Below are 27,474 nucleotides of genomic sequence, written 5' to 3' on the forward strand. Positions count from 1 at the left end.
AATTATATTGGGTTGTTTGGGTTTGCTTTCTTTTTTTAGAACTGTACGGGCTAACTTCTGCTATAAATAACTACAGGAAAATGCCAGTAGAACATTTACTAGATTGAGATCCCACAGTTCAGAAAAACCTTACTATAACCCCTCTGGTAAAAACCAGCATTTACATGTTGTGTAGCTGGTAGAGGTCTGATCCTGCCCTATGAAATACTGTGCCAGCACGCTGTCATAGTCCTCTGAAATCACTGAGTTTTGGCCCTGTACTGCATTTTCATTGCTACTTTCAGCCATTCAGGCAACTAACTCGGAATAAGTAGTATGGAAACAGCCAGCCATTTCCACCAGACATTATCTTCTCTTCTGTGTGTCCTATTTTATAATGCACCTTGAAGTACAAAAAATCAACACAATGTAAAAAAAAAAAATAATTAAAATAAATACACAATTCACTTACCTTTGGCTTCCTGCTTAGTCCAGAATTCTTTCACTACCTTAACAATGTTTTTCTCCTCTCTCAACTTCTTTTGCCACTGACGTAGCTCTTGTACTTCACTATCACAGCGGACCTGTGAAAGGGAAAACAGAAGATGCTACTAAAATCATACACATTCGTGCTACCCAAGAGGATGATACAATTTTTTATATGGGGCTGTGACTAGGCAAATACATGACATTCATCCTTTTTTTTCTGAGCCTGATGGAAAAGCACAATCCCAGAGGTTTACAGTTTTCAACTTGCACAGAAATAAAGCCCATGTAACTGACAAACCCCATTGAAAACATAAATATGCCAATTAGGGGATCATTTTGATTACAAAGGACTCCTGAGAATGTGATTGCAGTGAGGTACTTTATTCTTTGAGTTAATTAAAATTTAAAGCATTATGCTAAAGGGTATTTGTGCCTTTAGAAAACCACAACTGTAAAACCAACCCACTGACCAACATAATAGAGGAGCAAAGGAGCATGAAAGGTCATACAGCAGGAAATTTATTCCAGCAAACTGATTCACACCTGCTATCAGCTGCAAATAGGCTTACTGACAAGCCCAGCTATACAATTTTCACAAACAGGAGAGCCATTAATCTGTTATTTAAAGTAATTGGAATGCATTACATGATATCTATTCTTTGTCAGTCAATCACTCTATGAAGGGCATAATTCTGCTTCTACATAAAATGACAATAGTCACAAGCCTTGACTCCATTTAAGATTTAAGTTGAATTCTTCTATTATTGCTTTTGTACTAGTGTAGATCCTACTAATGCAAGAAAGAGCAAGCTTTACGTCAGCAGCTTTTACCACTCTGCTACTTAAACTTGTTCTAAGCAGGATTTGATTAATTAGCAGTATGTTGCCTGTTGTCTACATTGGCATTCACACAGTTTCTACCTCTGTGCCGGAGCTAAAATCCACAATAGATACTGTCCTTCTGACTATGGAGGGAAAGGGACATGCTAAAATTAGCTTAGACATTGGTTAGTGATTATTCTTTTAAACTCATATTCAAATTATAATAGAATTATTAAAAATGCCATTTCTGGTTTTTTTCTAAATGTTATATAAGTAAAATGTCATTATGTTTTAGGACTTAATGCCCTAATAATTCAGTCTGGAGTTGAACAACGTGGTAGAAACAAGCAGCAATAAGCTTAGGGTCTCCTGAACACATTCTTGTTCTTGGGAAACTGACTACTTAGTTTTCTAGAAATTTTCTGTATTTATTTTATTCTTACATGGTAAGGTAATGGGTTTGCTCTGTAACTTGAATTCTACTACCCTACTTCATTACACTCTGCTTTTCTCCCACTTTCCCAAGATACCTACAGAGCAAAAGAGCAGGATATGGTTTTCCACTAGTTAAAGAAAGAAATAAAAGAAAACAATATAAATTATTTATCATCAGATATAGTATTTCCACCCAGAAATTCTCCTTTGTGGTACAGCTGAGAATGCAATAGACAGTAGCAGAACTCCCACAGCAATTTTTAATCCACTTAGAAGATAACTTGCTATGTTTCAGACAGTACACTGGCAGAGCAGAAAGGTTACATGATCAATAACGCTAGGCAAGACTTCTGCTCAGTGACTTGACATCAGATACCTCTGAGGCCTCTAATAATATCCCATTATACTAATACAGTTCTGTATTATCTTCTATAAAAGTTATACAAAGTTCTCACAAAACCATTTTCTATTAAATACATCAGATACTATTTTCAAAAATAAAATACAATCCCCAACCCAGGATAGTTTCTTTAGGCTTGCAAGACACTTTTTTTCTGTTATACTGTAATTTATGCCTTTATAGAACTCATAATTTCCTTGCAAGGAGTCAGTTTATCTGCACAGGAAAGGGTTAAGGGAATGCTTATGGAACATGCAACTGTCAGTAGCAGAAGAGGCAGAAAGATAGAGATATTACTACCTCTATGTCTAAATATAACATTTTTGAACAATTGAAGTGCCCATTTCCAGCTGCAAATATGTAAGACCTGTATTTTGGCCTGGAACACTGATGATTGGTCTGGAGAAGACCAATTATGAAGCACAATACACTGCTCCTTTATCACAGTGTCATGTAAAAAATGTATGTGTGCTTGTGTTTAATTGTTCAATATTATTACAATGTGTATTTTTTTATTTTGATAATAGTGTTTAATAAGTTCCAAATTCTCTGAATTATAAAACAAGGTTTAATGAAAAACTTCAGAAAAAGAGCTTAAAATACTGACACAGTAATAGCCTTAGAATGCAAAAGGGCATATTTGTAAGTAAGTGTTCAGTTATTGCCACAATAAATCCCTGTTAGCTGACAGAGCTATTTATTCTAAAAGCAAAATATTTGAATTCTTTGGTGAATTTTCATAATATACTTTATCATTAATGTGTTGAAACGCTATTTAAGCTTCGTGTTCTCTTAATTTACAAGCTCAGGCATAACACATGCCCCTATGTAGTAACTTGTTACTAACGATTTTTGTTTTATAGTCTTGATTTTAATTTAAATTTAAATTTTTAAAACCCCAAGTTCTTTCAGCTCTAATTAGCTAAAACATTTCACAGCTAATTTTATAGTCTGAATTATTTTTTATGTCTCCTCCTTTTTATTGTACAGTTTCTCTCTCATTTCTGGGAACTGGTTTAGAATGATAAATAGTACTGTGAAAATTTTGACATTAATATATATAACAAGAAAGGATAGTGTCCTTCAGAAGCTTTGGTAGAAGCACAGGGTATCTGAGCAACCTTGCACTGTTCAGCAAACATAAATGTTACTGAATAATGGCTGCCTTTGCAATATACCACTGTAAGGATGCCTGCAGTGAGGCTGTCAGTGCTAATTAATGTTAGTGTCAATGCCATCTCTGGTTTTAAATAGGAAAAATAAAGGAAAATGAAAAAGCAGAAAGCATCACACAAATCTATCAGTCAAGAAGATCATTTCAAGGTATTTTATCGTCTTTGGTTGCGTGGCACATTATGTATCCACTCATATGTTCATGCTTGTTAAAAGTAGTAAAGAAAAACTTAGCAGTGTTTTATACTGATTGCTACTTAAAGAACACCTAACATACAGACAGAGGTGTCTCACCGTCCATCACAATGAAATTACTGCTATAACTGAAGGCTATTTACAAGCATAAAGTTTGATAAAGGCAGTCAAAAGACATTTCTTTGTCACCAGTGTCACCTGAATTTCAAGTCAATTTCTTTCCAAGGCCTGAAGGTGTTAGAGCCTTTCAAAAAAGTATTTGATCAAATCTGTTCAGGATTTTTGAAGTAATTTACTTTGTACCCTGGGGTTAGCATGGCTGTTACCCTCCACAAGAACAGTATTAGCCCATTTTCTTTGTATTTATTTTATGCATCTTGCTTTTCTCCTTAAATAAGGATTTTGTTAGTGTTATACTACTAGTACCACTTTGTTTTCCCCTTCTTTGAATAAAAGTTCATGCCTCTCCTACATTTCCTGTCTCATTATTGGTCTCAATTTTTTTATCCTTTATTTCTGTATGCTTTTATTTCTTAACAGACCCCACCAGTCCTCCTTTGTGCATCTTCTCACACACTCACTCACTCATGTATCCCTGAATGAAGCAAAGTTAACACTTCATCCTTTAGCAACCAGCCAAAGATAAAAAAAAAATAAAAATTAAAGTTGATCACTGTTAATTGTATTTTTGAAAACCAAATTTCTGTGGATTTTCTGTTGTTGAGGAAAACAGTGAGACTGCATCAACACAAATGCCTGTGAAAAGATTGCAGTCACTAGGCATAAGGCAAAGCAACATACAAAGCCAATGAACCATGGGGGGTCTCAGCAGCTATTTATAGTATCCCCTACTTAAAATTTATGTAAGGATTTTCCCTGGGGCCTTCACAGTTCTACAGTTTTCAACATCAAGCAAAATAATTATAGATTACTCTTACCCGATAACCTCTCCAGAAGGACTGAATTATTATGCTTGCTGCTTCTTCTGATAGAAGGAGAGAGAGAGGAATTGGTCGTCTAGGACTTAAAAAAAAAATACATGTTTTGTAATCAGACAGCCTATAAATGTAAAATACTTTCTTCCCTAACAGGATATTTTATGAAAAAAAGAAGAAAGGTTATTCAGGAGCTTGAAAGATACAATTTCTTATTGCTCCAAAGATAAAATGTGCAAAGAATATCTCCTTTAAAAATATATTCTATGTTATGTCTACTACAACCACTTCTTCTTTAAAATAATAATACATAAATAGGACATCAAGAGGCTTAATCTTTCTTATTCTTCTACATGGATTTCAAGTTCCAACTATTACAGTAAAGTTTGAGGTGGCAGTGGGAGAAGGGCAAGAGAAGTAAACATGCCATTTATTTCAAAAGCAGAGGAGGTTTTAGTGTGCACGTAAACAATGAACAGCCTCATGACACAAACACTTATAGCAATTATTAAATACACAGAATGTAAATATATTTTAGTATATTAATTTACAGTATGATTTCACTAAAAATTAAAAAGCACTCAAAATGTAATGATTATCATAACTGCATAAGCATGGGTTCACTTTTGGAAATGATGTCTAAACGAGTTCTTAAAATACTGAAATTTTACTCTCAATATACACATTATTTGGTGATAAGAGAAAGTAATACATATGTGAAGTCAAGAATTTTCAGTCAAAATTTACAGTAATTGGGAAACATGTTTGCTGATTCTGTCACTACCAATTTTAATGGGAAGCATTCTAAACTATAATTACAATTCAGCCATCACTAACAAAAACTCAAATCACTGTAACAGATCCTGCTTCCCAAAAGCCACATTCTATGGATGTTGATTTTTTTCTCACACACAATGATCAGAAAGCATCCGTTGGAAAGGACAAGATGAAATTAATTGAAGTTTCTTTCATAATAAATGTAATTTGAAGCTAATGAACTACAGGGCTATAATACTGCAAATCATGAAAATACCTGTTATGGACACTAGACTTAGCACAGGATTAGGAGGGCTGCTAAGAGCCACTTTTCCTTGTATGGGAAACAGATTGAACACAAAATTATGAATCTGGATGCAACAATCATCTATAGACACATGCAACCAATGCAGAAACATTATTTACCATATTTATACTATAAAAGATATATCTAAAGATATACTGTAACGACCACCATTTAGTAAGCTATTCATGCAGTCTTACGTTTTCTGGCTAAAACATTTCTTCTGCCATTTCTTTAGGAAATTTATTTTACAGTATATTACAGCTCAAGCTAAGAGGCTTGACAGCTTACATTTTCCCTTCACTTAATTTCATTCCTATTAGTCTCTACCCTGGTAAGTTTCCTGTGCTCTCTGACATCTTGCTCTTAGAGCTTGTCTTCAGTGAAGGAGCATTTCAACTTAGAGCACAATCTTAACTATTATCTAATGCTACACTGACTGCACCATTTTAGTCTGTGTACTCAGCTAAATTGGTCTCATCATCATGTCAGCTGGGTTTTGGCCTACATTTATTTTAACGTGAAAGAAAACCTTGGTCTTTTTGGAAGAGTAGAAATAAGGCAAGAATAAAAAGAAGTCTCTCTATTAAGCTAAACAGTTTTAGCCCTGTGAACGTTAATTAGCATTTCTACTGCTCAAGCGAATCAGAAGTGCTGGACAAGCAAAGCTAACGGCTTCCTATGATCAGACTTAAAAATACAAAGTTGGGCTGTGCTGGTTTACCTGATAGGCTTTTCATCCTCTATTCTATTTTTGATCTTTTTGAAAATCAAAACTTTGAGCAGGCAAGTCACAGAAAGACCTACATATTTTATAGCAGTTATATCAAAGACATTGAACTTTCTCTGTGAAAGAGCACATCTCCAAAGAACAAGCTGAGAAGTCTCTTAGCCTGCAAGGCTGACTCTAGCATTCATTTGCTTTCATTTTTAAATTAGAAAAATGTCTAGTTTATAATCCAACACTAAATTTGAGAAACTAATATAAAAATCAGGCAAGAACAGGACTTAGTTTTCAGTACGACAGTCACCAGTAAATATCAATCATTTCAACTGGGCAGCTTTAAAGAAGTGAAGTCATGCCAGGTCCAGTTTTGTCTGAGAGAATATACGCAATTGGCTTCAGGTCAAATAAAAATAGAATCTGAGCAGAGGCAATCACCCCTCAGCGGTGAACTAGGAAAAGAAGGAATATATCATTTGTGGCAGAAGACAGCTGTATGCCTCCAAGAAGATTAAAACTGACACTAACTATATTCTGCCTGTTTAGTCTTTGATTATGCACCATCTTAAAAGCCCGTGCATTAAACACGTTGATACCTATTTTGAGATATATATATATATCAGCTATATTGTTTAATGTAAGTTAAATGATGTAAAAGAGCATCAGTAAAATGATTTTTTCCTAACTACTGTATTTTACCAACTTTGAATAAAGCAGACACCAAACAGAGGAAAGTTGTTTCTTGCTTTCTCAACAAACTTGCACAGATCCTGACTGTGTGAGATACTTACTAATTATGTTACATTATGCAGGTGGAATGTGGCACCCAAAAGATAGACAAAAGACTTGGATTAAATAAATGTATGAGGTATTGAAAAGGTTTCTTATTGAAGATGCATATCTGATTTCCTCATGTGCAGCAGCTGGGTTTCTCAGTGAACTCTCAAAAAGGGAGGGGAGAAAGGCCCTCCATTATCTTGTCACTAAAATAGAGAAGTTAACCTCTTGGGGTTCATAGTCACATTGACGGGCACTGTATACAGTCACTAATTTTACACAGTAATGTCCAGAACCCCCGAGTGTCATTAAATTCCCAATGTGTCTGACAGATAGGTCTGATTTTTATCTTGAAAAAGAAATACAAGAAAAAAATTAATTGAGCAAAATTTTCATTATTTATAATTCAGGATTTCATAATTGCTCATTTTATTCAAATCTGTTCCCTCACAGTAACAGACAACCACCAAATTTAACCACCAGCCTCACAGCAAGCTGCTGCAGGACCACTGTGCCAGCTACGGAAAGCATCAGTGCCTGGGGCGGATGGTGTGTGAGTGACAGTGGGATATCCAGGCACAGCCCATGAATGATCAGGGTTTCTCTCTGTTTTCTCTGCTTGTCTCTAGAAATAGTGAAGCAACCCGAATCACAAGGATCAGGCCTTCTGGAGGCCTCTAAGTTTCAATATGACAGCTACTGCCATATTAAACAGCAACAACCACTTCACCTTTAATTTGACTGTGATGGTTATTGTTCTTGAATATTTTGTATCATGTGTGAACACAGGCAATGACAGAGTCACTGCAAAACTCATAATCTAAAAGACACAAGAACAGATCAAAGAACAGGGATAAATATAGGAGACGCAAGTAAATGACATGGTGATCTGTGTAACTCCTCTGGTAAAGTCTATGGCTTGAAAGTACTCCAGAAATTCACATGCTGGTCTGAACAACCAAAAAAGTTCTGGAAATGTTTCAAAGTTGTTTTCTTTCATATTTCCTGCCAGAGAATCTAGAAATACTGTAGCAGCACCTGACTTCATTAAGACTTCTTCTTACAATGCCTAATCCAGAGATGCAAATGTGCACAACAATGAAAAAGTATTGTTTTGATTGAATACATGTTTCAAAATCTCTGCCTATAGATGCTATCAAGATCATTTACCCAGAAAGCAGGAAAAACATTGTTCATAAACAATCAGACACTGAAGTACTGACTTATCTGACCTGTTTGAAACCAATTAGACATGTTAATCACATATTACACTATCACGGTAGGAGCCTCACAGCTTTATAGCAAATATTCCCCCAGACACTTAACAAATACACCCGGAACATTTTCCCAGGTAAAACTGAGTGCGAACCAAGACCTTTCTTTGTAACATTTTAAGAATTAATACAACTATTCAACAGTCAGAAAGAAATTACTGTTTTTCTTGTGCAGTATTCTAAATGCACTAGAATAACAGAAAAGTATTTGGAGAAAAACATATCTTACAATATATAAGAAAACAATTTTGTGCATTATATAAAGGGTACATTTTTGAAGCATTGTAAAAATAACCAAATTTAATCTTCTGAAGAAAGGAAGTGCAAAGGAGCAGACATCTTGAAGTGTGACTCCTGCTACCTGCCTGAACTCTATCACCTCCACATAAAAGCTCCTTGATACCGTCAATAGCTAAATGAAGAATAAAAAAAAATGTACTTTGACCCCTTCTGCCCCCTCCATTCTCTGCATCCTCCACTGCTTTGCTGGTCTTTTGAAAACACTTCTGTACTTTGAATATCCTCAAATACAAAGGCTGCATGTTCTGAACAAACAAATTTCCTGTTTCACTTCTGTCTCAGCCACAATTCTAAAAAAAACCCTCACAACACCAAACAAACCCCACAAACCTTCCCCCTCCCCCTAAAGATGCAAAATATTACAGGATAATAAAACCATAAAATTACACTCAGAAGTATTATCAAAGTGGTCATAGTGATAATATGCATACAACTGTTAACACATACAAACCTCTAAAACACTTATTTACCTTTTCATAATGAAGAAAAGACATGGTAAAAAGAAAAGATAACACGGAATTAACATGAGAAAGCTGCTAACTGGGGAGCCAGAGTCATATAACAGACAGGGGAATGAGGCAGAACAGGTGAATGATAACAAGAATGTGAGAGGAATGAGAGGAAGCACAGCAAGAAGTCTTAGTAGTCAGAACATGCCAAAACAGTGGCAGAGCAAGAATCTTTTGTCTCCATTTCTGTCTGAAAATTATAGCAGCTTTCTTGCCTCTCAATTTGCTTTTTACTTCAGGAGAACTTATCCATTTTAATGATAAAACTCAGCCCTCCTTGCACACTTGCTACATATTTTGCAAGTCACAGTGTGTTGCCTTAATTTTCTCTTTTGGAGTACCAGTATTTATAGTCTGTAAGAGCGTTTGTGGTCCTGGACTGAAGGAAATCAAACATGGAACTATTCCAAAGTCCACTCATGTTAATTGGCAAATTTCCATCTATGTTTGTGTACTTTAGATCAGACCTTGTATCCTGTAAACATGAAAAGCTAACAGCAGGAGGAATAACCTCCACTTAATGCTCTAACAGCAACATTAAGAAGATGGCACAAACCACTAATACATTTTCAATTTTCTCATTGCCATTTTGACAATCTTTACATAAATTAAGGCAAGTTTCATCACTGCATCAGGATTTGAGCCACAGAACCTCAACCACGTAAAACCATTACACAATATAAATATTTTATACAGCAACTTCGTGCAATTTTCCAACACACAGTTGTAGGGTAGGGGTTTAAGTAAAAAATTTCTCCTTCATTAACTCAAATCCTGCCATATAGCTGTCATAGCAATCCTTCTTGGATCCACATAGACTAACATCCATACAGACATATTTGTTGGACTTTTCTGTTATTACAACTAAATGTGCTGCACACCATCCCCCCCAAAAAAATGGAAAAAAAAGCACATTAAAGATCAAATTATTGAAGAAAATGAAAGAAAAAACATAATGCGAATCAAATATACTCTAAACACGGTTGGTTTAGAGACAAACCAATAAAACATAGCAGTGTGCAGAAAGCAAAGCCTGTAGAAACTGGGCACATTATGGAGAGAAAGCAAGCAGTCATCCATGCAAAATTACCCCTATTGGCCATCTGAGAACTGACAATGAAGTCAACTGTAAAGGCAGCTGAGACCAGCAGACTTCCCTAATTAAAATGGGAGGGAGATCAATGCATATATGTGAATATACAGGTATTTGGCAAAAAGCCACTATGTGAGATTGATTAATAACTTTATATATACAGATATATATATATTTATTTCAGCTGTCCACTTCATTAAAGCCATGATAATTTTATTTTCTCTGTATCTGCACATTTGTTTTAGAAGACACAGAGTAAACCAGGAAATGTGTCCTTCGGAACTGAGTATCAAGTGAATACCTCTATACAGAAAACAAGAAAATACAGCTAAACAATTTTGGTGTATGAATGTTCATTTATAAAGCATACCTTCAGTTCCTGTAACCCTGTAAAATAGGCATTCAAAGACTGATCTTCAACAGCTAGGAAAATACTTATGCTTATTCCTAACCTAGATCCATACACCATCCTCTTTCACTGAATGTAAAGGTTTGAAGGTGAGCTTGAATAATTCTGCCATGTTAGTAAATTCATGTGACAGTAGACGTCTATGCTATCACTCTCTTTCAGAGCAGTGGAACTATTTTTTATTGGTTTCTTCATATTTCTTTCATTAATATGCTAAAGAAAGTTGGATAGTGATGCTCCTGTGATACTCAGAATGAAGACTCAGTCTAACTATGCCAGAAAAGTAAAATTTAAGGGCAATCAGGGCATAAACACAGATCACTCTTTCCCTGTCCCTGGTTCAGTACGTAGAGCTTGGTTACTTATGCTGAGCTTCACCGCTATTCAACCAGAAACACCACTGGAAAATGCTGACAAAAGGCAACTCTGTTGCTCATTAGCATATTTATAGGAGTACAAAACATTCAAGGCTCTAATTCCATTTACTTTACTTGGCTGCATCAGCAGGCTTCAACGTAGGAATAGGGACACCAGTATGTACCTCAGCCAGTTCCCAAAAAAACTTTTCTTAGTTTCTTGTTAAACTCCAGTTTCTTGTCCTCTGAAAGGTCCAGCTGCCCTTTTAGACAACAGGAATGTTTTGTGTTCTCCTGGATGTGAGATGTAGAATACCAGTCAGTGTTGAGGCTGCTCCTTCCAGAGCTTTTGAAATCTGCTTCAGGAATCAAGAATTCCCAAGGGATATAAAATTTTGTCAGTACTGCTGGTAGCTCACAGATCCCAGTGGACACAAGGTTAACTATACTGAGGCTTCTATTTACTGATGGCACAGCAATTACTATAAATACTAAAGCTGGAAGGAAATCCAAATTTCACAAGCTCCTTCACCTACAGTACCCAGCTTCTGAAGGTGCCATGCTTGCATTTCAAATTCTGGAAACCAATACAGCATTTGGGTCTCCTTACAAAGGAAAAGTAGGCTGCAAGATCTCATTTAGAAACACAGAATACAGAGAGTGGTGGTCATAAGACTGTGGCTTTGATTATTCTTTAAAAAAGAAGAATTGAGCTTCAAAGAAAAAACTGGAGGCACTGGAGAAGAGCCAAAAAAAGTCACGCTCAAGTATGGAATGTATTAAGAAAAAAAAAAAGCCGGATCTCTGATAGAACAAAAAATTATTTCTCTGGAGTTTTCATGGTTTCGTTTTCTTTCTTTTTTTTTCAAGCATGAAGACCACTTTGCTCTGATACACCCTATTTTAACACAGCCTGGAAATGTATTCCTATTTAACAGACTTCACAGAATGCTTTCCAAATTTAGACAAGTCAGCTTTTTTAGAAAAAGCAACACAGGAGTTTACCCCTTAAAATTGCAGCAATGCTTTTTACTTCTTTTTCTCAATTATACCATCCAAACAGTTGGAATAAGGCTGTTTCCCTTGACCAGCACACTTTAGCATATTGTCTCTTACATATTCACAAATCCTGTTAAAAAAAGCAAACTCTTTTACAAATAAAAATGGAAATTACAATAAAAAAGCATAAAATTAATTGCATTTTAAATGTGATACTTGGAAGGATACAATAATAAACTATTTATGACCTATCCAGGAGGACATAATGATAAATTCTCTCATTTTTATTGTTATTTAGTATTGCAAGCTTTCATACACTCTAATTGCTTACTTTATAAGTAATATTTGCTAAGAAATCTGTAATTTTAAGGTATTTCCACAAAAAGTTAGGTTTTAATGATTTTAATTGTTATTTTTAAAGGTCTATTTGTTTAGAGGATTTGAGATCAAGTGTGTATCAATTTAAGCAGGACTTTGACACTTCAGTGTCCTTGTGGAGCTATCACTACATTATTTAGGAGTGCAAGTACTAACAGAAGCTATGAGTCATTCAGGCTGTGCTTCCACAGTGTATTTCTCTTGTTGGCAAAGCTGACTTAAGCAATTCCTTCCACCACCTCTATATCTTAGCAGCTCATTTGTTCTCTTCACCTTGCCCTGAGCCCTTCATTTTAATCCTTCATTTGTGCCAATACAAAGGTTTGTCATGTTCCCAGGTGAACCAGAGTGGAGAAATTATCTATATTTTAAATAGCTATACAAAACCTCCTCACATGTTTTGGCAGAGAGATTTCTAACTCAGAGTACGTCCCTGATCAGAATAACCAAGCATCCAACCATGCAGATGAGGTTGCCTACAAGCAGGTTGCGGTGAAGACCGGGAGAGAACAAGGAGAGATTTTGGGCAGCTTTACTTCCAAAACAAATGCTTATGAAACCGCTGTCTTTGATTTATCTTAGGTACAAATATCTATTCAATTCAGTGGTATCAAAACTGCCTTACTGATGGTTCTTCAGTATGCTTAAGAAATGAGTATGACAACCTCACCACAGTTCATAATCAGTTTCCAAACCACAGACTTCTCTCTGTTAATCTGGAATCTTGTCGGCAAGACCTAGTGATCTACAGAAGGAAACTTAGAAGTGTCCCACCAGTGGAAGGTTTGAACAGCAGTGGCTGGACAGTACAATGCAGTAGCAGGTACCTGAAGGCATCATTTGAGGTGAAATGGGTTGTTTCCCAGAGATGTCTGTCTCTTACTGCAGGAACGTCCTACACAACTTTGACCACATGACTACCTCTAAGATAGTCAAAGTTAACTGCTCATGCCACAACTACCAGCTTGTCTCCAAAGACCTGTGAATGTCAAGGAGCTGGATCAGTGAATCAAAGTTCTAAGCTTCACAGGTTAGGAGTTCAAGAAAGCCCAATTTCCACTTTACACACTGTAATGAAGTAAACATTCCTACAAAGGTATTGATCTCTTAAGTTTTCACTGACCACCAACCTAGCCTCCAAGTAAGTTTTCAAATTGAAAATTTTCTTTAAATCTGGCCTCTGTAATTTTCTTATCCTCTCACAGTGGACTATTACTTTACTTCCCATACAACAATTCCATTTTAAAACAAAACACAGTCTCAAAGGCAGTAACATTTCTTTCAAAACTACTGTGTCATTTGATTCCACAAGAATAACGAAGAATATTGATTGGGGCTGTCAAAACAAGTTCACTTCTCAGGTGCAGAGTCATAAATGTCTGCAGAAATGTACCCTGACACCAAGGATTGCTGCAGGTATTTTTAAAACAGCTGCTTACAGTTAGAGGAAGAATTTCTAGATTGCATATCCTCAAAGACTTCCATAGTAGGAAGCAGCATTGAAAACACAGCTTTGTTCCTTAGTACAAAGATATTCATAATACTACCAGACTATTCAAATGCTCTCCAATATACAGTTAAAATATTTAGGAATTTTAAGCTAATTTATGAGTGAACAATTCTGGTACAAAACATCTTGTAACTAATACATTACCAAGTCAGAGAGTACCACATATTTCTTTGTTTCACATAGTAAAGGGGCATTTAGAGGGCACAACTGTAACACATCAAAGCTCTATCACTTTTTTGGACTACCAGGGGAAAAAGAATAAAAGGAGAAAAGGTTACTCTGAGTATTGTGATAACTTACTGGTCCTTTAGCCAGTCCTTAACAAAAGGAATGGAAAAGAATTCTGTGAATGACTCATCTTTCCTCTTTGGGTTGTTGCTGATAAAGATAAAAAAAAAAAAAAAAAGAAGAAAGAAAAGAGAAGAAAACAACTCATATTAATTTAGATTTCAACTATTCGATTGGTAAATTAATGCCTTTGATTCATCAAGCATAATTAATAGTAAAAGCCATGATTAACTTACTTGTATAACCACTCAGTGAGGAAATCACAGGCAATAAATTTGGTCCTTATTCTCTAAAGATAAAAGATAGTTTCAAATTATTTATTATCCTTGGACTGGACACATGTTTTTACTACTGGAGAGGAACAGAAGCTAAATTGACTGCTTTCATTAAATCAAATATGCGGTACATTACTCTGTCTACTTTCATATTGCTACTGCCAACAGTCAGTGGCTCAGCCAAACTTTTAGAAATTTTGTGGAACGCTTTCAAGTCAAGTCAAAAATGACTGAGAAAGTTCTACATACACTATCTTGACATTTGCTGCAGTGTGGCTATACCAAATATCTCTGGTGTGCTTTCCAAGTGGCAATCTCATTGCAAGGAAATTCACAGAACTCATGTATGAAAACACATTGTAAATTACTTGCCATTTTGTTCAAAGTTCTATTATCATACTTCAACTACTTCATTGCTTCCAAGGCACAGAAAGAACATTGATGGAATATTGTTTTCTCCTGCACAGAACCAGCTTGAAGGTGTCGTAAATACTTAAGACACACAGAGAGTGTTATATGGTTGCTCAGATAAAATCATCTGTTGGGTAATCCAGAAAGGAAAGCCGAAACAAGACATATGTATATCCACAGCCATGGGTACCATGGACATTACAGAGAATCAGGTAAAAAGTTCAAAACCTGGAGCTTTGGAGCTAAACATCTGTGTCCTTTGCTTCCAGTTCTAAGACTTCTTTACTACTATGAAGATTGCGGTGGATTGATTTTGCAAAATGCTATGCAGTGGGTTATCCTTAGTGACTCCTGCAGCCAGTACCTGTTAAGCTGGACAGCACTGCACACCGTAAAACACATTTTGAGTCTGAAATTCAAATCATTAAGTTTGATCAATACAGAATTAATTAGGATCTTCGTTTTCTCAGATTTCCTCTTCACATTCCATCTTTACAGACTGAATGTATAAATAAGTACTGGTGCTTATTCTGCTCATCACAAATCAGAGTAACCATGATGTGATGAAGATAACGTAGACTTCTGGTTGGAATAACAGAAGACCTTGACTAGTACCTTCTGAATCCCTCTTACATGAGATATGTTATGGATGCGCACAGCCAGAGAGTGAACGCTGGAAGCCATTAAGCACTCACAGAACAGAGAGGCTGAGTGCTTTATCAAAGCAGCTAAGAGAAAGCTCTAGCTCCCTTGCAGAAGGTAGTACTTACCCTGTCAAATAGAGGATTCAACTGCAATTACTACTTTTTAGGAAAACAATTCACACTATCAAACACATTTGTGAAACTGCTAAATGTCATGAAAGAGGCTGGAGTCTTGATTAAAATGTAAGAAATGAAGGTACTATTACCACTTGCTAAGAAAAATATACTAAACATGTAATTGGAAATGCAATGCATGACGAATGACTTTATTCTATGCATTATCCTCACTGTGTTTCTCCCTGTGCTACAAGAATATGATGCAAAAAGGACTGAGGGATGTGAACAGAGAGGTAGAAAAAAAGTGCTGTACATGGCATAATTCTTTCAGTTTGGGATATTAACAAATGGCATAATTTGGGGGTCAATCAATTACTCCAGCCACAGGTGAAGTGGAAGAGGAACATTATGTGAGGTGCTGACTACACAGTGAAGAACACAGGGTAGTCATGTAGCTTTGGGATGAAACCGATCTCCTTAAGGCATTTTTAACACTTGTCATGCTAATATCAGAAACTGTTCTGAGAAGCCAAACACCTGAGCTTTAAGAGAGCAACACCTTCACTAGAGAGCTTTCTACAGGTCATTTTAGATGTTAAATTGACAAATTTTGACTTGAACAGAACCTGAAAACTGATAGCAGAGTCTTGCAATCACCATGCAGCTATTTGGAAACACGGTATGAAACTGCATGCCATCACTTAGTGAATTGTTTCAGAGAATAAATTCTATACTTTGACAACAAAATTCAATTTAAGCTTGGAGTTGTAATTTAATCTAAGTAAATTGCTTTTCCTTTGCAATGGGAAAACACAATCGGAACAGTCTTGTCAAAACAGCCATCACCAAAGGAATCAAATTTATCTTGCCTTATCCTTGTTAGATCCAGTGAACTTACCAAGGAGAAATTTGGTCAAGCTGAGTATTTTTTTATTTTGTTAATTCTTTTGCCAGGAAACAGTTCCCTTTGCTGTGAATTAAATCATTAGTTGCACAGCAGGCAACATTAATAGAAGGGAAAAAATGACATAAATTGACCTGCCTTTGACACATTCCTCCTATGCTGCATGAATCAGGATAAACACAGGAAATATCTGCACAATGTGCATTGTTAACCTGCAGATGTGTTTATAAACTATTTATATTCAGAATTAATTTCCCATTTTTCAGTTTAAATATGCTGTGCTTGGTAATAAGCATGCGAAATCCTGGTGATCAGAGGCTGGCAAAGTCATTAGAAAACCTTCTTCCATTCACTTTCCCTGATCTATCACACTTTTAAATATAATATATTCTATTACAGAGTCTGGTACAGCACTTTCCTTCTGTGATTGTGAGCTAGAAAGAAAAGTCAGAATTATGCTAATAAAAACATTTAAACATTGCTCAATTTTAATGCTGAAAAATGAATGCATTAGCCAGTTCTCATGAGAGAAAAGATTTAAGAAAATAGCCTTTCCCCAAGAGACATTTGATAGCAGATAGGATAAAGCACAGGAGAACTTACGCTAGGGAAAAGAAAAATCAGCAAGGGAATACACTGGGCAAGCTAATAGGTTTCTTTCATCTCTAATTTAAAAACTAAGCTTTTGCAGGCTGTTCTCATATTTATGTCAGTTTGAAGTCTGCAAATGTATCTAGCAGCTGGTGGTTTTTCTAGGATTTTGCTTTTCAGATTTCTCATATGCACTACGTAATGCATGACAGCCTATTTTAAATTAAATGTTTAAGTTGCTATAGCTTCCAAATAAGTTATAGTTGTTCTATATAGCCTTCCAAATAAGATCTTGCAGCTTTCTTTCCTAAACAAATGACTACTTTCAGCACAACCATCTTCCTTTCCTGACTTTCCCATCTGATTGTTCCTTTCCAAACACAGGTGCATCTTTTCTGATCTCTTCCTTGAGTTCTTCTGTTTGTCCCATGATCTGATCTCCTTTACCACAATTTCAAACAACTCTCCAATGTAATTTTTATCACAGAATGATAGAATGGTTTGGGTTGGAAGAGACCTTACAGATCATCCAGTTCCAACCCCCTGCCACAGGCAGGGACACCTTTCATTATACCGGCTTGCTCCAAGCCCCGTCCAGCCTGGCCTTGAAAGCTGCCAAGGATGGGGCAGCCACAGCTTCTCTGGGCAACCTGCACCAGGGCCTCAGCACCCTCATAGTAAAGAATTTATTCTTACTGTTTAATGTAAATCTACCCTCTTCCAGTTTAAAGCCATTACCCCTGGTCTTGTAACTACATGCCCTAGTAAAAAGTCCCTCTCCAGATTTCTTGTAGCCCCCCTTTAGGCACTGGAAGCTGCTCTAAGGTCTCCCAAAGCCTTCTCTTTTCCAGGCTGAACAACCCCAACTCTCCCAGTCTGTCTCCAGAGCAGAGGTGCTTCAGCTCCCTGAGCATCTTTGTGGCTTCCTCTGGACTGGCTCCAACAGGACCATGCCCTTCTTATGCTGGGGGCCCCAGAGCTGGACGCAGTACTCCAGATAAAATAATACACCATCAAAACTGCTAATTGTGTAGATAGGGAAGGGTGAATAGTTCAGGAAGCTGAGCTTCCCCTTGCACCACAGAGGTGTTTCATTTGGAAGGCTGCTGAAGGCTGCTGACAGTGGCTCTGGGACCTGATCCTGTAAAAACTTACCTCTGCTCTTAAAATCACCTGTGGAGGCCCTGGTCCTGGTGCTCCATTACTTAGGCACAGTAAGAGGGCAAAATCAGTGGAACTTAGAACTAGAAACAATTATCCAGTGTAAAAATTAAAAAGTGTAGGTGCTGGGCTGGAAATAACAAACACCAAGCTCCGTGTTTGCTGGTTTTATTTGTTGCCTGCTTGTGGCACACATAGGCACAAAAGAACATTACTGAGGACACTCTAGATTCGAGTTGCAGCTGCATCACTGCCACTTTTTGTCAAATAGCATTGCATTATGCTAAGACATAAGCTTGTATAGCTTGATCTCATCAAAGCTGTTATAAAAGGACGTAAATGTGCAACGAAACACCTACATCTGCTGAAGGAAGAGGCTGTCTGCACTTTCTCCCAAACCTTTGGAACCTGGATTCCTGCATTCACAAATTAGAAGTCCCAACAGCTTTTCCGAGCACGGGTACAGGAATGAACAACGAGCAGGGAGGAAGAACACACAGCATGGCAGCGCTCTTTGCCAGGTGGCAGCAGCCTGTAGTATGAGTCCTGCCTGTGACAATTCCATGGCTGGGCTCCCTGTCCCTGGGGCCGGGGTGCCCTAATCTGCTCCCGGTGCTGGTAGCCGGACGGCCGCAAGGCGCACATCTGGAGAGTGGCTGTCATTCTCTCATGGAAGAAAATACTTTTCACACGCATGTACTTGTGAGCTCTCCCTACAGCGGTTGGGTAGACATTAACAGCCTCTATATTCAGCTGAAGGACAAAAGCCCTGGGGGGGCTACGCCGCCCGCCCTGCACTGCCGCCTCATGATAGCGCTCTGGTGGGCAGTGGGCGCACACGGATTTCCCGCCACCCGCCCCTCAGTCAGCTCCACTCCCCTTCAAAACACAGGAACCTGCGGTCTCCCCCATCAAACACCCGCTCTGCGTTCTTCATCACAATTGCCCCTCTCTTCTCACAGGCTCATTCAATGTTGACTGCAGTCAGTTCGATTATTCCTCCCGTTCTTTCAGTGCTCCTTCCATTCATCTTCCACTGGTTTGTTCTGTACAGCTGCCCTTTATAGGCTTTAATGATGCACATCTAGCCAAAATTCAAACCCAGTATTCTGTTCCCGTCCTTCATGACTTCAGTTAGCTTGATCACAATTAATCATGCTCCTCTCCTGTTCTCTCATGAGTTCCATGAATCTCTCTACTCTTTGTTCTCCTGGTTTTTGAAGCTATATTCTGGTGTTATCACAAGATCCTTTCTCCCTGTCACTAACTCCCTGGGTTTCTAAGAGCTCTATTTTTGACCCTAAATCTATTCCAGTTATTGCACTAACCATTTAAATACAAATCATAGCATGCTTTCTAATCCAAATCCACATGGAACAAAACATTTCTTATGAAACAAAAGTACAATTTGAAAAGACGTATTTAAGTCAGATCAGGAAATAGAACGTCCAAGTACCAGCACCTGGACAGTAATGGAAAAGAACATAAATATTGAGTTATATGACAAGCACAAAGAGCCATTGTTTTACTAGTTATTGTTCAAAAGAAGGAAGAGATGATGTCACAATGGAAAATGATCATCTGACATAAGCTTGCTTTCTTTCCTAAACTAAAACTAAATAGCAGGACATCCCTTCATGTAACGACAAAAATCACTGTCTTTTTTATAAGATATGCTCACTTCTATGACATTTCCATACATTAGAAAGTAATTGGGTTTATTAGTTTACTATAAAGCAGCACAGACCCATAGAAAATTCGTTTTGAGATCAGATACTTTCTAATCTATGTAATACTGAAGCTCTGTAAAATTGCTCTGATTAAAAATAGACAAAGTAACCTAAGATTTGTCCTGAGGTTGAAACTGAAATTTCTAAGAATTCCAGCATTTTTGTACTAAGCGCTGGTTTATTGCCTCCAGAAATGTGTATCATCTATCAAGGACGGTGCTTTAAGCCAGCTGTAAGACATGCCTTTTCCCTGTTAAAGGATATGTGCTTCCTTTTAAAAAAAAAATCAAACCCTGATCAATATAGATTTCATTAGAAGTGTGATGAATAATATACATGTTTAAACTGTTCTTGGCTAGGTAATGTAAATGTGATGGCAGGAATGATGCACAGAGGTGTCATGCCATAACGACATGTAAATGAACCATTTTCCTATTTCACCTGTATTAATTACAGATTATAAATACATATACACACATCTATCAATGAACCAGTTTATAGGCACACAAATCTCGTGACGATCTAAGCAAAAACTGAAATAACTTACTGTTATTAAATGTACCAATCTGGATTTAAAATGCTAGTTTGGGGTGCCTGTTCAAGTGTGGTAAGCTTTGTGGATGTTGGCTGTGTGAGGCATGTACAGATCAGCGGCAAACAGCACACATAATGTCTGTTATCATATATACAGATCAGGGCCTAAGATGATTAATAAGCCATGAGTAACAAAGTCCTCCTCATTTCACTATCATTTTAATCAATAACCTCAAAAGCACAGACTGTATTTCTCAGATGTGTATTATTTAGAAAAAGGGAGAAATTTGCATTTGCATTTATATGAATTTCTTTTTTATATGATGAAGCTGCAAGTAAGAGGAGGCTCTGCCACAGGCATAAAAATATAGAGAAGTTTTCACTGGAAAGTGTGGATGAAAGGCAGAAAAATAATTGCTTCTATGGTTGAAGAAAATAGCAGAAATGATGGAAGACCTCAAACCTCCCAGTATCTAATCTATTGCTGGTGGTTTTCAAGTTAGGCTGTGGTGATGCAATGAGCTTTATTTTGCACCAGTTCTAACGCTTTTTAAAGCATTCCCTATATACAGTGAGGAATGTCTCTCCAGATACAATTATGCACCCAAACACTGAAACCAAATGTATAAAAATATATGTAACAAAATTATTTTTAAGATGTACAATTCTTATAAGCTCATTAATGCTGAATACCCTGCTTTCCAATTAAATGGAATTTACACTGAACGTTAAACAGCTAAAGAACAAAATACACCTTTGTTAGGATGCCAGATCAGCAAAAATATTTGAGTCATGAATTCAGATTCTTTACCTCACCCTCAATAGAGTGTATGAACCTGACAGGAAGCCTCTTTCTCTAGAATACGACACTATTTAGGCTGCTAAACTGGATATTTAAGGTGGATTGGTTGGGAGTCAGAGATCATCATAACAATCAAGTGAGTGCAATATGCAAACTATTCTAAATCACTGGAGAAAACAATATCCAAGACCAGATCTAAAACAACTCATGATATGTTATTTCATATTATTGTGGTTTTCTTGCAAAAAACCAAAAAAAAACCACCAAATACAGCCCGTGAAATAAAACTCTGTGATTTCCTGCCAGTGATTTGAACTGAAAACGAACCTCAAAACATTTTTCCTCCTGTGCTCGATGCAAGAGTTCCGCCATTCCGGGTAAGAGTACTGGAAATACGTAATACTCCAAGTATTCTCGAGGAGGACCTGAGAAAACAACACGGCCTTTATTTACAATTAAACACTCAGATTTCACAGAAAAGCAAACATTAGATATCATAAACTAAATATCAGTTATTTTATCAGTACCATCACAGCTTAAACTAAACAGATTAATTCAGTTCAGATACAGCCACAAATCTGTCTTCACTTCTCTTCAGCCAAGACAACATAAACTTGAGTAAATTTCATAGTAAACGTGCATCAACACTGCAAACTACAGTGTTCCTTAGAGATGTCAGATTTAGTTTTAAATGAGTAAGCTCAGATACCAGAAGCAGTTTAATTTACCCTGACAGAAAGAAAAGTAAATTGGCATGCCCTGAACTCAGTACTGTTACAGCTAGACCACTTTTGGTATCTATCCTCATGCCCTTTACAATGTGCAGTAACAGAGTTGGTCATAAAACTGAATTTCTAGACAGAGGAAAAATCAAGGTTATGTTTCAGTGGTGCTGTGATTTCTTTTGTATAATTACTTCCTACTTGCCAGATCCTTCAGAAATTTGAATGTGACTCCATATACCCAGTTTTCCTAACTCAAGAGGGATGTCTGGGTTTGCATCTCTCTCATGTTTGACTGCACTGCCCTTACTGCTTACCATACCTCACATGCTTGCACACATTGGCAACATGGAGTTCCATGCAGAAGCAAGCAGTTGCCGTCTTTAAAACCAAAAGCTAGCAGTGCTATTGCCCATGCTCCTCTACATATAGCCTAATAGCTACATGTTTGCTCAATTTAGAGACTCAAGCTCCCTTTCCTTCACAGTTTTGTCCCATATCTCCATCTTCCCTAACAGGACCTTTCACCATCATAAACTAGGTGAAGTGGAGGAGCCTTCTACCCCTTTCTATGAAGGCACTGAACCCCTGGGCCAGAGGGAACAGGGAGCCTGACCCTGTAAGAAGGCATAAGAGCACTTCCTTCAGAAAGATGAACAAACCAAAACCTGTTAGGATCCTAGACAAGCAGGCATGGCTTATTGGCTAAAGGACTGTCCTTGAGTTAAAGGCAGACTGCCTGCCATTCAGTAAGTATTCAGGTTTTGGTGTGGTCAGTAAAGATTAAGTTATAGAAGTGTTCTCTTCTGGCAACACAGCTGAAAATTTATTCTCTTCTTTATACCTTTAATTGGTTCATCTCCTGCCAAAAAATATTCATAACTGGAAGGACACTATATATGTATAATAGGCAAGGGTAATACTGCTTCTGATAAGCAACCTGAATTCTCAATGGGCACAAATGAATGGAAGAGAGGAAGAGCCAAACAAGAGGGCTAAAATGCATAATAAAAATACATTGGTACTTGGTAAAGTTTATAAAGTATAGAAATAGATAAAAATGAGGAACAAAACCTTAGAGCTGTTTCCATTCTAATTTGTAAGCAGACGGGCAAATATGATATTTTGAAAGCAGTTTTCAAACTCAATTGTCTATTTAATCTATTGATCCTAGTTTTGCGTTATTAAATTAGAGGAGAAAATGCTTGCCTTTCTCTGATTTAAGTGGCTAAATAAAATGTCACTTATTTGGAAGAGACAAAACTATCTCAACAGCTAGACAATGCTACTGACTCATGATGCACCAGTTGAGCTTTCTTCCATTGACCAATTGACCAAGCTGGCTCCCTGTTTACAGAACACGGGTTCGATCACGCAAATTCCACTTAAGGTGTTGTAGCTGTTAACACTTTAAATATAACAAATGACAAACCCTTGCCAAATGCAAGAAAAATAATCACAGCGGGGTTCCAGATAATAAGCTCCTACTTACATGTTTTTGGATCAGGTGGTTCTGGAAGGAGATCTGCCTTGGGTGTGGAAAGCAACTGTTGGACAGAAGTACCAGCTGCAGGGGCTGAATAAAATTGTTCCATACGTAATGGCTGCGCTATTCCTGCTTCCAAAGACACCTGTTCAAGATAAATGTAACCTATATAAATATCCCAATTAAGACTGTAAAAAAAATAAATAAAATCCAATTCAACATGAAAAAGTATGAAGTCAGTTAAAAAAAATATAATTTCTAATTCAATATTAAATTGTTTCATTATTTTATGAGTACTTTCAAAGAAAGAATTAAGCTTTTAAAAAGTCTGCACAGTTCCAGCACAAGAAAAACATCCAAACCTAACAGAAGGTATATGAATGCTTCTAAGAGAATAAGGTGAGACACCACAATTTAAAAGATATTTTAGCCTTTGGAAGAAATAGTAATTCTTTGAAAATTAAAATTTTATGAGTAAGTATTTTCCAGTCAGAGATTGATATGTTTGTTTCTGTATGGTTCAGAAGTCCTGACACTCGCCTTATAAAGAAAAGAAACTTTCCTTCTAAACAAAGCATAGACAAATTCAGAGCAGATCTTTAGTTTCCCCACACAGGGACATTTATGGATGCCATAAAAAAAGATAGCCCACAATTTTACGGATGTTTTTTAGAAGTGCAGGAACTGTTGCACTGAGCCTGCAGAATAGTCCTATGAGACGCTGAGCTACACCTGTTGTAGAAAGATAGGTACAGCCTTTTATCCCCAAGAATGCATCACATTAGAGTTTGCTATGAAAACATGTTACGAAAATTACGTCACCTGAATAGTTTAATTTTAAATTCAATTGGATTTATGAGCTACTGCAAAGCAGGTGGTGGGATCAGGCCACTACGCTTGTAATACACTGTATGTCAATAACTGCAGAGATTCCTTTTTAACACATGCAAGATACAAAAAACGGTACTTTCGCAAATTCAGAAAGTGCATCAGTGTAACAAGGTATATTATTTCATTTTCAATGCTCAAATATATCAATATATTATGCCCAGACTAATGCCCCAAGCAAAATTCACTATTCACATTTAATAACAGCCTGGAAAGAAGCCAGTTTCATCTGGGGAAGCAGGGTACATCTAAACAGATACACTGTCACACAATTTAAACCATGTCTTAAAATAGCTTTAAAAAAATAACAAAGAAAAATAGGATAACACATCTACAAAAATGCCTAACATAAATGAAAGCTAACTTTGTGTGAGATGCCCAAAAGAATTAATCTTGCTGCTCCTAGAACTTTTGGGGCCAAAGGTTTAAACTGGTTTGTCTTTCTTAAATTTTTATGTCTGCCAAACAAATCTTCCTAGACTGAATTTATCAAAATTAGACTTCAAACCACTTTGACCAGGTTTAATCCACTAATTTCAATGGCCACGTCTACATGACCTATCACATATGTGACACCGGGCAGTAACTCTGTTGCTGTGCTTGCTCCTCTCTCCCGTGCATAGCAGTACTCGCTCTGCTCAACCATCACTCAAAGGAGCTCCTGGCATGCTTCAGAGCCCTGCTTGCAAAGCAGACAGTTGCAGCTAAAAGACAGCGAGACGTATAAACCAAACACAGCTGCCAATCTAATTTTAGGGTAACGCTACCCAAGTTGCTTTAAATAAAGTAATTATTTGGAATATTATGTTTGTTGATTCACAGAAGTTGTTTGCAAAATATGGTTGGGGTTTGGGTTTTCTTTTTTTCACTTTATGAATGAGTGTACTCTGTGGGTATCTAATTTTCCCATTTAGTTATGCAAAATATTTTTAAAACCAGCCCTATACAGATTTTTTTATTGAACTATACTCACATATTCTTGTTTTGAGGCGGGACCATCTGGAAATTGAGGCTGCTCTGCTTCATACTCTGGAAGTAAAAAGAAGTACAACATTTATTCAGAAGACTTTAAAAACGTAACTATTTTTCTCCTAAACAAACATTACTTTCTAAAGATGCCTATTCCGGATTTAAACAGTAAAACTTAGTATACCACAAATGCTTAACATGAATTCTAATGTTTTAAAACAAGTGAGAACTTCAGAGCCTCTTGTCTGTGGTTTAAGTCAAGTCCCAGGTTCCCAGTGATAACAGAATCCTTTAATGCAAAGAGATCTTTATTGAAATTAACAATTTAGATGTAATCTAATGTAAGTGAAATGCAGATGCTTGCATAGAATTAGCCATTGTTTTATCAGTGTATAATACTGCTTTTTAATTTGTATTCCTCTATAAGCAATTAAATCCCCATGACATTGCCAAGCATTAGTCTCCACCTTCAAAACAACCAACCAATCAACCAAAACACAAAAGGTGAAAGCAGTACATGACCGATATAGATTACTGAGTGAATCAGGGGAATAAAATTAAAAGATAAGGACAATGGAATTGAATCTTGGAAAAAAATAGAAAAAATCTTCCAGATTCCATGATACAGAAAACTCCTGCAGCCAAACCCAGGTTTACCATTCTACCATTATAATCAGACTTACTGGCATTGCCACTTCTACACATACTACACATGGCTCAGCTGAGTTATATTAGAATAAGAAAGTTTATCCCTACATTTAAAATTGTCATTTTAACACAAAATATCTACTTTTAAGGCACTATAAAGTACTAACTGAAGAGAAGCCCACTACAAAGCTGCGGTGCTGGTCTCTCAGCTTCCTGACCAGCCTCAGCACTCTGACTTTGGGAAAACGCCAAGACTTTTGCTATTAGAATCAGGCTCTGGTAACAGAAGATGTGTATTCACTGAACTTGCCATGAATAGCAGTAACCTCTCTACTTCCCCAAGGCAGCAACCTAACTCCGTTGCCAGGATAACCCAAAGCTGCCTCCACGCAGGGCACAGACTGCTGTGTGGTAAGCCACAGGCCATGACGCTACTGCAGTAACCTGGGTACTTCTGGCCCTACCGGCAGCAGAAACACGCACAGAGGTATGTTTCTGTCACAAGTTGATGACAGCAAGAGGACAGGTAACGCTCGGGAGCGGCACCTCTTTGGGGCTTGCTCTCAGCGGTGCGAAGCGCGGGTTTTAGCAGGTACAGCCAGCCCCTCCGCCGGCTCCACAGCGCTGCTGAGACCGGGCGCCTCATCGCCACGGGCAGGGCAGGAGCCCCATTGGACGCTGCAGCAGCGAGGAGCAGCGTGGAAGAGCCCCGAGTGACCGAGGCAGCGGGGCTCTGCCTGCGGGGTCAGGGCCGGGCCCACCCTCCCGGTGCCAGCAGCGGGGTCAGGGCCGGGCCGCCCCCCGCACCTCACGGCTCCCACCTGCGCACACGCGCTCCCACAGGCTCGGCTCCCTCCCGCCTTCCTCCATGCCGCGCCGCGTTGTGTTGTGTTGCCGCGGCAACCGCTCCACCAGTCCCCGCCGAGGGGCGGGCGCGGCCACGTTCCCCTTCCGGGTCGGCGAGAGCTGCACGTGGCCGCGGCAGGTAAGCGGCGGCGGGGTCTGGTGTGTTCCTATATGAGAGGCCTCCGCGCTCCTCTCCGTCACGTCCGTCTAACGGGGGCCGGAGTGTAGCGGGAGCTGGGTGGGCCCAGTCGGCGGGTCAGGCGGGAGAGGCAGCGAGCGGGTCACCGCGGTGTGCTCTGGTGCACTTGGGGGTTTGAAGGATTGCGGCAGGGGTGTGAGAGGCACTTAAAAGAGCCCTGTGGGTTAGTTATTGATTAAAGGATGGGAGACCATCTAGGTTCCTCAACCAAATAGGTTCCTCAGCAAAGGCAGGGGTGTCACCGCGTGGGTACCACAGGTACGGAGGTCTGCTATAACCTGTGCATAGGCACGAGTGTCCCAAAACACAGAGCAAGGACAAGCAATTACAAACAGAAGCAAACTCAAGGTAATTACTAAGGTGCCTTGAAAGGATCCTGCAGTGCCAAGCGGGCAGTAAAGGGATGTTCAGTGTTAAATAAGTGAAAAGTTACACATGTGTG

General features: G+C 38.0%; 1 protein-coding gene across 1 annotated transcript; it reads right to left on the reverse strand.

Annotated features, from left to right (window-relative positions):
• Positions 1–26,857, reverse strand: IQCK (IQ motif containing K; the record flags this gene model as incomplete). Its single annotated transcript, XM_080618136.1, has 9 exons — positions 1–563; positions 4,432–4,516; positions 14,118–14,195; positions 14,342–14,394; positions 21,602–21,699; positions 23,489–23,778; positions 24,300–24,304; positions 25,344–25,399; positions 26,809–26,857. The coding sequence occupies 9 exons, from the start codon at positions 26,855–26,857 to the stop codon at positions 444–446; spliced, it is 834 nt and encodes a 277-aa protein (XP_080474262.1). The 3' UTR covers positions 1–443.
• Positions 26,858–27,474: the final 617 nt, after the last annotated feature.

Source organism: Psittacula echo (genome assembly GCF_963264785.1).
Source record: "Psittacula echo genome assembly, chromosome: 5".
NCBI lineage: Eukaryota > Metazoa > Chordata > Aves > Psittaciformes > Psittacidae > Psittacula > Psittacula echo.